General features: G+C 42.3%; 4 protein-coding genes across 5 annotated transcripts in view; 2 read left to right on the top strand and 2 right to left on the bottom strand.

Annotated features, from left to right (window-relative positions):
* The window catches only part of LOC143336648 (phospholipase B1, membrane-associated-like), a 12,304-nt gene extending 9,736 nt beyond the window's left edge, over positions 1-2,568 (top strand). Inside the window, exons 33-41 of the mRNA XM_076756913.1 lie at positions 20-71; positions 153-233; positions 323-388; positions 486-580; positions 1,073-1,154; positions 1,243-1,347; positions 1,427-1,522; positions 1,604-1,678; positions 1,838-2,568. Coding sequence (XP_076613028.1) covers positions 20-71; positions 153-233; positions 323-388; positions 486-580; positions 1,073-1,154; positions 1,243-1,347; positions 1,427-1,522; positions 1,604-1,678; positions 1,838-2,050 — 865 coding nt within the window. The 3' untranslated portion in view covers positions 2,051-2,568. The remainder of the gene's footprint in view (positions 1-19; positions 72-152; positions 234-322; positions 389-485; positions 581-1,072; positions 1,155-1,242; positions 1,348-1,426; positions 1,523-1,603; positions 1,679-1,837) is intronic.
* LOC143336385 (protein yippee-like 5) overlaps positions 1-4,439 on the bottom strand; it is a 22,147-nt gene extending 17,708 nt beyond the window's left edge. The window contains exons 1-2 of the mRNA XM_076756528.1: positions 4,301-4,439; positions 480-624 (exon numbers count right to left, since the gene is read on the bottom strand). The gene's annotated coding sequence lies outside the window, so the exon portion shown is untranslated. The remainder of the gene's footprint in view (positions 1-479; positions 625-4,300) is intronic.
* On the top strand, positions 3,050-9,447 carry LOC143336384 (serine/threonine-protein phosphatase PP1-beta catalytic subunit-like). Its single transcript, XM_076756526.1, has 8 exons — positions 3,050-3,151; positions 4,356-4,487; positions 4,875-5,105; positions 5,420-5,524; positions 5,877-5,948; positions 6,378-6,529; positions 7,323-7,457; positions 7,548-9,447. Exons 1-8 carry the CDS (start codon positions 3,100-3,102, stop codon positions 7,650-7,652), a joined length of 984 nt encoding a protein of 327 aa, XP_076612641.1. The 5' UTR covers positions 3,050-3,099; the 3' UTR covers positions 7,653-9,447.
* bpnt1 (bisphosphate nucleotidase 1) lies at positions 7,212-13,325 on the bottom strand. 2 transcript variants are annotated; one of them, XM_076756523.1, is made up of 10 exons: positions 12,970-13,314; positions 12,532-12,653; positions 12,337-12,441; positions 12,101-12,208; positions 11,883-11,931; positions 10,794-10,871; positions 10,514-10,605; positions 10,244-10,441; positions 9,933-10,038; positions 7,212-9,777 (listed from the first exon to the last, which is right to left on the bottom strand). In XM_076756523.1, exons 2-10 carry the CDS (start codon positions 12,649-12,651, stop codon positions 9,626-9,628), a joined length of 1,008 nt encoding a protein of 335 aa, XP_076612638.1. In that variant the 5' UTR covers positions 12,652-12,653; positions 12,970-13,314; the 3' UTR covers positions 7,212-9,625. The 2 variants fall into 2 exon arrangements, with proteins under 2 accessions (XP_076612638.1, XP_076612639.1); XM_076756524.1 differs by lacking the exon at positions 10,794-10,871 and having other exon boundaries at positions 12,970-13,325.

Genomic DNA, 13,325 nt, shown 5'->3' with positions numbered 1-13,325 from the left:
CTCCTTTGTTCTGTTACAGAGAGATCCCAGCACAAGTGAGAACTCTCATCAAGGCCATGAGAGAAAATAAGGTAAGATTTGAAGTAATTCATGAGGCGACTCTTTGTGTGTCGACCTCCTTCATGCTCATGTTGTGCTCACATGCTACACAGGAGGTGAATTTTGAAAAGGACTGGAAACTCGTGACAATATTCGTAGGGGGAAACGATCTTTGCCATTACTGCTTAGACCAAGTAAGTGTTCTTAAAACTTCACGTATTGTGCATGAGTAATCTCTTGTTATGGCACCGCAGTGAAAACCATGCTTTGCATATCTCTGCAGAGCAACCTGTCACCAAAGAACTACAGCCACAATCTCATGCTCAGTCTGGACATGCTTTACGAAGAGGTGAGATGCTAAAAGCTGTGATCGATCATCATCTGCAGTCCTCGTGAGTACAAGTGGGTCATGTTTATCCTTCTCGTCTCTTTCTCTGTACCTTTAGGTTCCGAGGCTGTTGGTTAATGTCGTGGAGATCTTGCAGATTGATCCATTGAGAAAAGTGGCGGGGAACAGCATCATCTGTCCGCTCTTGCAGAAGTCAGTTTTGCCTGTTTTTCGGTTTCTTCATCCTCCCATATGCCCTGTAGAACATTAGAAATTACATGATTTTAAAGCGCCTTTTGTCAATATTTTTATATTAACAGTCACATGACATTGCAATTGGTCATTCCAGTGGTGTAAATTTCCCCTAAAAGACTAAAAATCCAGTCAAGACAAAGACAAGACAAAGCTTATGAATTAAGAATATTAGTAAGATAAAGATTTTCTCAAGCAGATGTGAGAATTAAAAGAGATAAGTTAGTAAAATGCCTCACTTAGATTATTGTTTTGATACAAGGACAATTTCTCCTGATATTCTTCTACTATTAACATATAAATCCATCTATTTTCACTTGATCGGTCGAGAGTTTAACTTGAAATTCAAAGGTTTTGGCATGAAAACGTATTTGATTCTTGTCACTGATTGTGTGATTTGGAATCAGCTCCCTCCTCTTCACAAGAGAATTAACCAGAATGTGATTATTACAGGACCAGCTGTCCCTGTGTTATCAACCCGGCAGAAAACTCTCCAGAGCTTGAAGAGATAAAACGAATCAATCTCGAGTATCAGGTAAAAGCAAAGAGCTCTTTTAACCATTTCAATATTCTTTAAATGGAGTTCCCTTTGTCATCCTTCCAATCTTCTGTTTATATCTAAGGTTGAGGTTCAGCATCTTATTTCTGGGGATCGCTATGACGGACGAGAAGACTTTGCTGTTGTTCTTCAACCCTTCTTAGAGAATTTCTTCATTCCTCATATTGGAGTAAGTCAGACAGATGTATCCCAACAAGCAGCCACAAACAGATATGAAATATTTGCTGAAATTATAATCTCTTCACCAGGTGGGTGAGGCTGACCCGAGTTTCTTCTCTGTGGACTGTTTCCACATCAGTGAGCGAACTCACGCTGAGATGGCCATTGCCCTGTGGAATAACATGGTGAGCGCTGATGAACCAGACTGCAGCACCATGTGTCCAAGTGTTGTTTGGTTTACAGAATTTCTCTTTCTGTCTTAACAGTTGGAGCCTGTGGGCAGGAAGCAGGCCTACAACAACTTCACCCATGACCGCTCCAAGATTCACTGTCCCTCTGAGGTAAGTGTCGATAAATCTGAAGTCTGCAGAGAAATCCCACTGCTCACAGCTCGTGTAGTTATTAATTAATTATTAATGTTAACTTTGTTTTCAAACAAAGATGCAATCAATACTTTGATTCTTAAATGTCTGCTCTGATCTATGTCACGTTTCCTACAGGCCAATCCCTTCATCTTCACTAAGATCAACAGTCTACCGAGTCCACCAACCCTCTCTGAGCCTGAGTGTCCTTCCTCTTTGCCTGTGTGGGTACCAGTGGTTGCTGGAGTCGGCGGTTTGCTGGCTGGCATTATTGTCACCTGGTTAATTTCCTCCTGCTGCCGACGTCAGGAGAACAAAGCGCAGACAAAAATGAGAGGAACTAGTTTTTAATGCAGTCCTTATCAAGCTGTGTTTCTTGCCAACAGTATATTTAAGTCTTAAAGCTGTCTCAAGCAATCTTTGGCCACCAGGAGGCAGAAGAAGACAGAAGAAACACCCACAATGATGTACCACTATGGTCTTTTTTATGGCCACCTGTTTGAATGAAAATCAAATATTGAATTGCATTGTATCCCTGGTTTGGTCCACCAGTTCATGAGAAAATGATCCGTGTTTTTGGCCACATGTTCGACTTTATTCACCACCACTCACCACCAATATGACAATGTTGCTACATTAGTAATTTTCATACTGCACAGAAATTGTGAAATATTCCATATGTAAGTGACCAAATCTAGATGTTTTGTACATTTCTCTGTACTCTTTTTTATTTATTGAGAAAATTAAATTGGAGCAATATTCGAGTCGGTTGTTGTAAAGAATAGTGTCATACCCACTGAAACAATGAGGAGCCCTGCTGGTCTGATGTTTCCTGATTTCTATGGTAAATAAACTTTACATTAACATACTTTTTTTTGTTTTGTTTTATATTGTTTGATTATAATGTCAGTTGTTCAGTTGGTAGGCCCACCTCTAGACTGAAATAACTCCAATCCAATTGTGGTTCCCACATGATTTATCCTTATAACTTAGGTGGATCCTTAACCTTTCATCTAGCAAAATCATGAGGTCAAGATACTAATTTGACCTCAGCTTTTAAATACTGTTGGTTTGAAAGGTGCTTTATACAAATAAAGCTAAAATTAGGATATTTTTTTTTAAATGTAAAATCTTAAAGTAGTAAAGTAAGTAAAGTAGTAACTGGCCGGTAAATGTAGCTGAGTAACAAGGGCAGTACAATATTCATCTGAAATGTATTGGTAGTAGAAATAATTTTAATTTTAATCCAAACTGTAGTTAATTTACTTAGTTCCCTCACTGGTTGATCCATGACAGCATCGTCTGTGTTCATGCCTGGGGAGGCATGTCCTGCTTGAGCCTACAAGTCATCATTCAGGGCCAGTTTCCCCCGGTTCTCTGCCTGTGTGAGTATCAGAAACATGGCGGAAAGCGAGTTGAACGTTGACAGCATCATCTCTCGATTACTGGAAGGTAGGGTGGCATTGTGATATTTCGTCTCTCTACGTTCTTTGTCAAGGAAAATATCGAATTGCGCGCTCTCGGCTGAAACCGGTAACTTTACGATGTGTTAAGGATCCTTTTAGCACCTCGCATCCTTAGCTATCTGTGTTGTTCACCAGCAGCCCCGTAAGCTAACCGTTACGTTAAAAACTCTCCGTTCCAGGAGTAACGTAAACGTTAGTATGATGTCACAGCCCCGAGCAGCGACCTATTCGCTAATGTTGGATTGTTCGTGAACGTTACTCGGGGCACCGTGCGTGAAAAGGGAGAGTGGCGTCAAAATTCAGCTCGCTGCTACCAGATAGAGCGATAACTATCATGTTAACCGGTGATATAACTTAACGTTACACCAGCTAAACTAGCCGAGTAGCGGAGTACGGCCAGGTTAAGGTTTTCTCACTAAAGGCGGAACACAGTGTACCGAGAAAGAACCGTGGAAACCTGTGGTTGTAACGTTAACGTTAACTGTTAACGTAGTTAGCAAGTGGGCTACCTCCCCGGACACACCCCCTTTACATAGGAAATCAGCTATTTCAGATTCACCATTTCTAATGTGCTTTATTCAGTTTTGATATGATATTATGTTTTATTTCCATCTGTATTTAATTTTCTTCTTTACTCATAACTTACTCACAAACATACCAAAAGACTGCCATGGTGTCACTGCGTTGCTGTGTGTAAAACAAACCCTCAAAGCTGCTTTACCCACCAACATGCAGTTATGGCCAACATTAAGACATTACCAAACAAGCATGTTGTTTATTCCGTACACAGCGGATGAAGATGCCCTCTAGACTGTTTGTCCTACTTGCACCACACTGCCCTCACACACTCACACACACTCCAGCTGAGCCAACAAGCTGTTCATTCCTGTACTTGCCAGTTCATAACAACCCGTGTTGACTGGAGTAAATGGCATGTCTGGCCAGTAGCGAAGCAAATGTGCAATAGTCCCCTCGCCTCTCTTGGATGGCACAGCTAACCCCAACGCATGCTACCACATCTTATAACACGAAAATGCATCTACAGTATCTGGCCCATTGTCATTGTATTGAATTTGAAGCGTGTTAGGCCCGATCACTGTGATAAGTTAATGAAAGTCTGGAGTTTAACACTCACTCATCGCTGTTTAAGGATGGGCCCGTGTCGACTGTTGACCTCTCTGTACTTGCAGTGCGAGGATGTCGTCCGGGGAAGATCGTACAGATGACAGAGGCCGAGGTGCGGGGGCTCTGCATCAAGTCCAGAGAGATTTTCCTCAGTCAGCCGATCCTGCTAGAGCTGGAGGCTCCACTCAAAATCTGCGGTGAGAAGAGCACCCATCAACAGCCACCCCTTTCTTTTTCTTTACATGTATTCCTGTGTGTGCAAAGCAACTCTAAAGATATTCTGTATTTAATCCAACTTAATCTCACTTGATTGAGATTGTGTGATGTTAATAGGTTGTTTGCATATGACGTCACATCACTCTTTTGTTGAAGCGAGAAGCAGATGGAGGGCAGGAAGTGATTTTCGACATAGGAAGCTAATAATTAATAAAGAATAATTTCATCTTCACTTGCACTGTAAGAACTTTCCTTCATCTCGTCCATTGACTTCCTGCCCTCCATCTGAATTTAATGTCGCGTGACTGCAAACCACCTGTTGTGATATTGTGATACCAGTGAAAAATGAGGTGAGCGTATCCTTCCAGGTGATATCCATGGACAGTACACAGACTTGCTGAGGCTATTCGAGTACGGCGGCTTCCCTCCAGAGGCCAACTATCTGTTTCTGGGGGATTACGTGGACAGAGGGAAGCAGTCGCTGGAGACCATCTGCCTGCTGCTCGCCTACAAGATCAAATACCCAGAAAACTTCTTCTTGCTCAGGGGGAACCACGAGTGCGCCTCCATCAACCGCATCTACGGCTTCTATGATGAGTGTAAGTTGGAAAACACGCCTGTTGGCCTGCTGTATGTTTTGCATTTAGCCAAGGAAAAAAACACATGAACGATTAGTTATGAAACTGATGCTGCCTGATTTATGTTTACAGCCTTGAGTTTCTCTTTGTCAAAGCAAGCCTTACTTTCACACACAAACAAAAAAATGTTCTCATTCTTCATCAAAATGCTTCTAAAGTTTGTCCCTCAGATGACAGAAATATCAAATCTGAATGTGGAAATTCAGTATAATTCAGTTTAAAAGCCTGGTGTACACTTGTACTCTGTCCGACACATTTCTTGATTTGTTCCTCAGGCAAGCGCAGGTTCAACATAAAGCTCTGGAAGACCTTCACAGACTGTTTTAATTGCCTGCCCATTGCTGCGATTATTGATGAGAAGATTTTCTGCTGCCATGGAGGTTTGTGAAGCATCTCTGTTACGTAGCAGCATTAAGGCACCACTGAATTATGTGGATGTCTCTGTAATTAAAGTGAGCCTGTACGTGGGTTTAAGGGGAATTTTAAGGGAATAATTAGATTTTTTTTATATTACATAATTATTTAAAATATATGTGAAGTAGCTACACATTGGTTGTGATGTAAGGCCAATCATTACACTATGGTGCTACTGAAAATGACTTTTATCACTATATATCCTGTAAGTCCACATAAATATAAAAGTCCATTTGATTTTTTTTTTTTAATGTTCATTCTGATTCACATAGGCTTGTAGTGTGCGTCACCTATACCACAATCATATGTTCTCCTCAGGGCTCTCACCTGACCTACAGTCCATGGAGCAGATTCGACGCATCATGAGACCCACTGACGTCCCCGACACAGGTCTGTAGTCCTGCAGTGTGTCTGTGTAACTGAACTAAAAGGAGACAAAATGTTGATCAGCAGATTTCACAAGCTAAAGAAACAATGCTTTTAGTTTGGGCAGAAAATAAAATCAACCCTTTTGTTCTTAAGACCAGACACATTTATGGGATTAGTTTCATCTGTAGTCTCAGAGCTTCACAATGAAAATGACATCTTAATACACTTCCAATCTGTGACTGACTGCTTGACTTCACTGCTGGTGTGGTGCAGTGTTTTGACTTTTTATAGACTGTAGACTAGACTGGCTTGAGGAATGCATCTGAAGGTGAATCAGTGGGTCGGTTAAGACACTACCAACAAAACTGTGAATGTGTAGGTACCTGGAGAAGTGCTGCTGCGAACTGTTGTAAAGTCTGTCTTTCTGACTGCCGTATGGTTCTTTGTCAGGCTTGCTGTGTGACCTGCTGTGGTCAGACCCAGATAAAGACGTCCAGGGCTGGGGGGAGAATGATCGGGGAGTTTCCTTCACCTTCGGGGCCGACGTGGTCAGCAAGTTTCTCAACCGTCACGACCTGGACCTCATCTGCCGAGCACATCAGGTGACACTGGTGTTGCTTTGTGATTGAGGGCCACATTCAGAGTATGACCGTGGTCGAACACATCAGAATACATTTCAGCAAATATAGAATCAGAAACGTTTTTTTTTTTTTTTTTTTTAGCTTTCATTTTTATTGTCATTGACTTCAGTTGAACACATTTCTAGAAGACACACTGACTTCCGATGAAGAAAGATTCATGTATTTAACGATTTGTACAGTTTTGTTTATCTTTTCATCGATTACAGAGTAAAAGTGTATGTTATGCTAAAATACAGGTTTCCTAAAAACGAATGAGTAATTGATGTGATAAAAGTGATAAAATAACCAGAAATTGAAGAATTGGCAAATCAATTTACTTTAAGAAAAGTGCTGCTAACAAATCTGTGCTGTCTCACAGTGTATTTCCATTTCATTCAACCCGAATTATAATACAAGTTTACCCTTCTTTATGCAGCTCAGGTCTCCTCTGACATTTCAGCACCGTATAATTTGAGTACATTCATGTTTTAACTTTCGGTAAATTAAACAAAAACATAAAACCGATTTTTTTAACCTGCTTCGAGCTGCATGTAATGATTATTCTCGTGATTAATCATTTGAATATCTTAGAATTCTGGATTGTTTTTTTATTCGTGTTCTGTTGTAGAAGACTAAGAAAATGCACATTTGCAAAGCTAGAACTAGTTCATTTTTTTTGGCACGTTTGCTTTAAAAGAAATGATTAATCAACCACGTAAGCTGGTGTCAGATAATTTGCTGTGGATCAGCTAACGGTTATCCTGCCACCTTACAGGTTGTTGAAGACGGCTATGAGTTCTTTGCCAAACGACAGCTGGTGACGCTGTTCTCAGCCCCCAACTACTGCGGGGAGTTTGACAACGCAGGCGGCATGATGAGCGTGGACGAGTCCCTCATGTGCTCCTTTCAGGTAGAGAACTGTGTTTGTTGTTGCACCATAACATGAATCCTGATTTACGTGCTGCAACGTATTTATCGCTACCGTCGTCCTCTCCGTCAGATCCTGAAGCCGTCAGAAAAGAAAGCAAAGTACCAGTACGGAGGGGTGAATTCAGGACGCCCCGTCACCCCGCCTCGTACCACTCAGGCACCGAAAAAGAGGTGAGCAGCTGGCCCTGACTCTCCTGCTCTTCCCCCGGCTGGTCTCTGGCCCTCGTCCCTGCAGGCTGCCTCAAACACTCCAGCCCTCTCTCAGTAAGCTCGTCCATGTGTAAACAGAAATTCCAGGAGTGTTTTTTGCTTGTTCTGTGGGTATTTTTATGAACGTGTGGTATTTTTTCCATTCCTTTTGATGCCATGGTATGTATTAACTCAGCCCTCACTTCTACTGCTCAGTCCATCCACCAATATTGACACCAAACGTTTGTGGAATGGGCCAGATGTTAAGAAAAGATGCTTCTCTGCCTTCAGATTAACAATGTCCATAGTGATTTTGTGAATGCATGCACGCTTGTGAGACAAGTTCTTTGCCCTTGCCACCATAAAATCCATAGATTCTCCCAGACGACAGAGCCAACTGATTTGTCTAATGTTCATGTAATTAACCTAATTATTGCCACCCCCCTTCATTGGCTGAAGTAGTATACTGCTTAAATAAACACTTTGGCATTTTGGGAAATATGCTCTTTTGCTTTTTTTTTTTTTTTTTTTTTAACAACTCATGTCTGCAAACTTTGAAACTGCCACCAGCAGCCGGCTGACTTAGCTTAGCACAGAGACTGGAAACAGGGGGAAAAGCTAGCCTGGCTCTGTCCAGTAGTAACAAAATCCACCTTCCACCCCTTCAATTACATTTTATCTTGTCTGATTTCTGTGTTTGATTGTTTCAGTCAGGCACAAAAACTATAGTTAAACTGTGTTAACCAACAAGTTTAGAAGTTCTTGCTGCTGGATTTTATTGCCTTCAGACACAGCTGGCTTATCTGTTTCTAGCCTTTATGCTAAGCTAAATTAGCCAGACATGAAGTATCAATCTTTCCATACAAGTCTCGACATTTTAGAAATGCGCTTAGTCACCAAATTTTTCCTTGAAGTCACACGTTGCTTTGACTTTCCTTTAGACTCAAGAATGTTTTTCTCCCCGTGGGGAGGTAGCAGTAAAGTCTTGAGTTTGATGATATGAGTGCAATAAATATTACTTAATGCATTTGTAGAGGCCATTAAATCCAACTTTAGAAAAGGACACAGCCAACCTGAGCTGTACCTTTACCGGGGCATTCGTACAAAGCAGATGCTCTACATTAGATCAGAGTTCCCAGCCTGTTTTTCACAACCAGTACCAAGCTCTGAAACCTTCTCACCCGTCACATCACTGAAGGAGCCTCTGTGCTTGCTAAAGAGCAGAATTTCCATTGAGTAATGCAATAGAGTAAAAGTTTCATTTTCAGTTTTGATGTAAACTCAGTGTTTGTGGAAAATGTGGGAGCCAAACATCAGAGAGCACTTTGAGTTTGCGTCCTGTAGTGTGGTGAGTACAGTAGGTGAGTAGGACAGTAGAGACGGATACACCAGTGCAAGAGAACAAGGCAGGAACCGACGCACAGTACGGGACTTTAAAAAAAGAGTTATCAGTATATTCATTTATCAGTAGATGTCGAGCTCTCACACGCTGAACATCGTTGCACTTCCAGTCATTGCATGACATTGTAAAGAGATCAGACTCATCCAGTTAAGACGATGGCGCCTCAGTTGTTGTTCCCACTTAGTGGATATTGAATGAAGTAAGTCATTTCCAACTCACTAATGAACATTTAACCAATGTATTTTTATTTATTTAAATCTTGCCTTTTGCCTTGTAAATCTATCGGTCATGAAGTTGGAAACAGTATGTTAAGACGTTTTGAGATTTGTACGAGTTTGTTTCAAACGAGTGAAATAAATGGAAGTGCTGTTCAGCCTGCTCTCTGTTTTCTGCTTAATTGTTGACTGATGCTGATTGATACAAAAACAAGTGTATTTATGTGGCTAATGTCAAGTTTTTAAAAAGTACAAAATAGATTTTATGACATTTTCACATTTTAGGTGTTCAATCTCTGAACCACCGACAGACATGAGTGTGTTTTCAGATGACGACAGACCTCAATCTGACTTGAGGGCTTGCAGCACTGACTGCGGTACTCTGCTGGCGTAGTACTCGTGGTTGCGTAGTGCAGCAAGGACGCCAGCAGAATTCATGTGCTTTACGTTGGCGTCGTAGCGGTACGCGTTGCCATGTATGTCAGTCAGTTTACCTGCATGAGAAAAGGAATAGACGAGTAAAAAAACATTTTAGACAATGACTCCAAGACGAGAAAACTATCCATATTGTAACGTAATTGTTAAATAAAGTACAGATGCTTTCTTTATAGTCTGTACACACACGCTTTTGCTTTTAAACTGCTTTTACCTCCGACAGCATGCAGAATGGCTTCAGGAGCGCAAGTGTCCCACTTCTTGCATCCTGGACTGGCAAAGACATACGCAGAGGCCCGTCCTTCAACAAGGTGGATTATCTGCAAAGAGATGATTCGATAAGCAAGCGCTCTTTACACATCGACAGGCTCTCGCTGATGTCCTGCCAGTCTTATAGCTAGAATATCTTCATTTCCTGTCATGTGCTCCAGGTTTCCAGCCCACTGGCGGACTTCCTGTTCCGTCTGAGGGTTGTTGAGTTCACATTTTAACAAGCTAGGGCTGTTAACTCAAAATCCATCTCACCTTGTTTCCAGCGCCTCCCACTCGTAGAACGTCATGCGGCTCCATGGCGTCCACGCAGTCCGTCACCACCTTGTTGCTGTGGGAACGTGTGGTGGTGATGATGCGTCTGTCACCTGGAACTTCCTGCAGCTGAAATCCAAAGGCGCCCAATCCTGGCATTCCCCACATGGTTCGTCCTAATTCTGCGCCTGGTCCAAGCTGATGGGGAGAAACTCTGAATTAACCAGAGCGACGTCTTTCAGAGACGCGATTGCTTCGTTCAATCTGTACCTGGTAGTTGTAGAAAGGCTGGTTGATGACACCTGCGATAGCTTTGCCTCCGCAGGCAATACCGATAAGCACCGTCACATTATCCAGGAGCCCTTGAATGAGAAAACAGCAGGATGTTAGCTGGAGGCCCCTGAAGGCCATCAGTGTTACTGCAGTTTGTATTTCTGATGTGATCAGTTACATGCGAGTGTCATTATGGTAACTACATGCTGCAAAGAAAGAAAAGAACAGTAAGTTATCGAGAATTTTATCGTTCTCTCAGTTTCCTGCCTTCCCATACAGAGAGCTGTGCTGTGAGAGATGTACGGCCCTTTGTGTGATATCTGGGCTTCAGCTGGGTGACGGACACACCTCGACGCTGGGACAGCAGAGAGAGGGAGACGGGTAGACGGCAGAAGCAGGGACACACAAGGAAGGAAAAGAAAGAAGTGATGGTGAAGCTCTAAGAGTCCAGAGACAGAAACCAACCCAAAGACGTGAGACGTGCAGCCAAATTAGAAAGAACTGGCAAAAATCAAAACAAGGATTTGAGCAGCAGTGGCTGTGTTCACTGAGAGGTAATGAAATAACCAGCGTTCACAGTCCAATAGCAACTCCAAAAAGCTAAATCATCATCGCACAGTAGTCGATGGGTTGTGAGATTACATTTCAGCCAATACGTTCTGCCTTTTGCTCTCCGTGTGGACTGTTCACCTGCATGCAACCAAAGCCGGCTCAAACATGATTGGTCAATACTGTGGTATTCAGGAAATGACCGAACAGACTTTTTTCTGTCCCAATTTCAATAATGTTGACTGTCAATACAGAAGCGAGTGGGCACTGAATCAATATAACTGATTGCAGCAACGCTGACTTTTATACTGACAATGATGAGATAGCTGTTTTTAATGAGCTCTATCACATCTGCCTGATACCTGTGGAATGAGGTTGGTTACGACATCCCCAGTAAATCTGAATCTGTTCGCATAGCAATGACATTTCACACAATAACTTACTCGAGAGACAAATATAACTTTAGAGTAGTTACACCATAAACTATGTTGACTTTGAAAATAAAAGATTACCAAACAAGGTCAAGGTACAGAGTCACAGCACTGCAAAGCCAGAATGTGGCAGCTAATGAAAGCGTTCTTTAACATCTTTAACACAAGCAGGTGGAATCACTTTAGTGAGACGTGTGTTTGCTCAGGGAGTTTCTTTACCAAAAACTGGATAATGCCTCAGCCTGCGTTGAATTAAAGGCAAAAGCATTTGTAGTGCTCACTATTTCACACACACACAAACACACACACACACACACACACACACACACACACACACACACACACACATACGTATGAGAGGCAGGCTGAGTATTTGAAGAGCATACCTTCAGTGTATTCCTTCGTGCCATCGAGGGGATCAACCCACACAACTATCTGAGATTCAGAAAGAAACACTCAGAGGGAATATGTGCACACAGGAAGAGTAAATAGTGTAATCACTCAATGCCACAGCACATTTTTTAATTGATAGGACTGCACTTAGGAGAGACAGATAACACTATTTTCTATGTCTAACTCAATATATTCATTCATTGTATATTACCTCCTCCTCTTTCAGCCCGCTATATTCTGCTGGACATGTCTTCTGAAGGATATCCTCTGAGTGTCCATTCTCAATGAGATCTTCACTCAGGTCCTCAGCAGGAAGCTCCTATCAAACAAGAGACACACGATCATCAGTCTTTCACTCACCTTCAATAAAGCCAAACACAGGAATTATCATACAGGGCTGAGTGTCCATGGACCTCACTGTACCAACAGTCTCTCTAACGTATTCACCTCCTCTCCGATGATGGTGATTTTGGGGAAACGTCTGGACAGAGACGCGCAGATGCTCTGCTGTGCCAGTCTGTCTGCCAGCGTCTGCAGATCATTAGCTCCGGTCTGTGCAGGGGTACACGGAGGAAGCAGAGCAGGTTAAAAACTGGTGGCATGTATACTGGAGTATGAAAGCCCAAAATCAATCGGTCCCACCTTTTCCACGATGCCAAGCTCCCCACTGTGAAGGACTTTCCTCACAATGGACCCCGCCTTTTCAGCCACACTGTAGGCTGAGGCCAACAGCCGCATGACCACAGCAGGACTTCCAGACATTGCTGACAGAGAAACACGTTTGTTAGTGATTCAAAATCATGACCAATACCTGAAAATACAGCCTCAAGACTTGTCGACTTCTCTCAGTCTAGCGTTACAACTCTTTCTGCTTTCATTCACTAACTGCTACGTCTTTTGTTTTTATGTTTTTTTTAGACTGATAATTAAGTAAAAAGAGTTCGTAAGCAAACAAGCGGCAAACCTCTGCAATACCGGCTAACTAGCTAAAATGCTACTCTTGCTAGCTAGCTACTTCAGAGATATTAATCCCGGAATATGAAGTTAAATATCCACTAATGGTGTGGGGTGAATACTTACTGACTTGAACACGGAGCTACCAAACAGTTCTCACGGTGCCGACAACTTGAATTTGGGAGATGAAGGAAGTGCGCCAAGACCTTTGGCCCAAAGAGTTGTCAAGATCGTTACCTGGCAACCCAAACGATTAATAATGAGCTATCGCGGCTAGCAAGATAGCTTGGCATGGCATTCAATGACAACTGCAGACAAATGATGGCTTTAATTCATATGAGGAGGAGGTTAACGCGTCTTAAATATCCAGTGGTAGTGGGTTTAAAAACCGGTCTCTCGAGTCTTTTTTGGTTCTAACTAAACACAGAAACGATCAAACCGGCTTTTGACTCGGGTAAAGGCTTTTAAGCAAATGCGGAAGT

The sequence above is a fragment of the Chaetodon auriga genome, chromosome 18, assembly GCF_051107435.1.
Source record: "Chaetodon auriga isolate fChaAug3 chromosome 18, fChaAug3.hap1, whole genome shotgun sequence".
NCBI lineage: Eukaryota > Metazoa > Chordata > Actinopteri > Chaetodontiformes > Chaetodontidae > Chaetodon > Chaetodon auriga.
The sequence above is the reverse complement of the archived record's forward strand: the minus strand, read 5'-3'. Positions and strand labels throughout refer to the sequence as shown.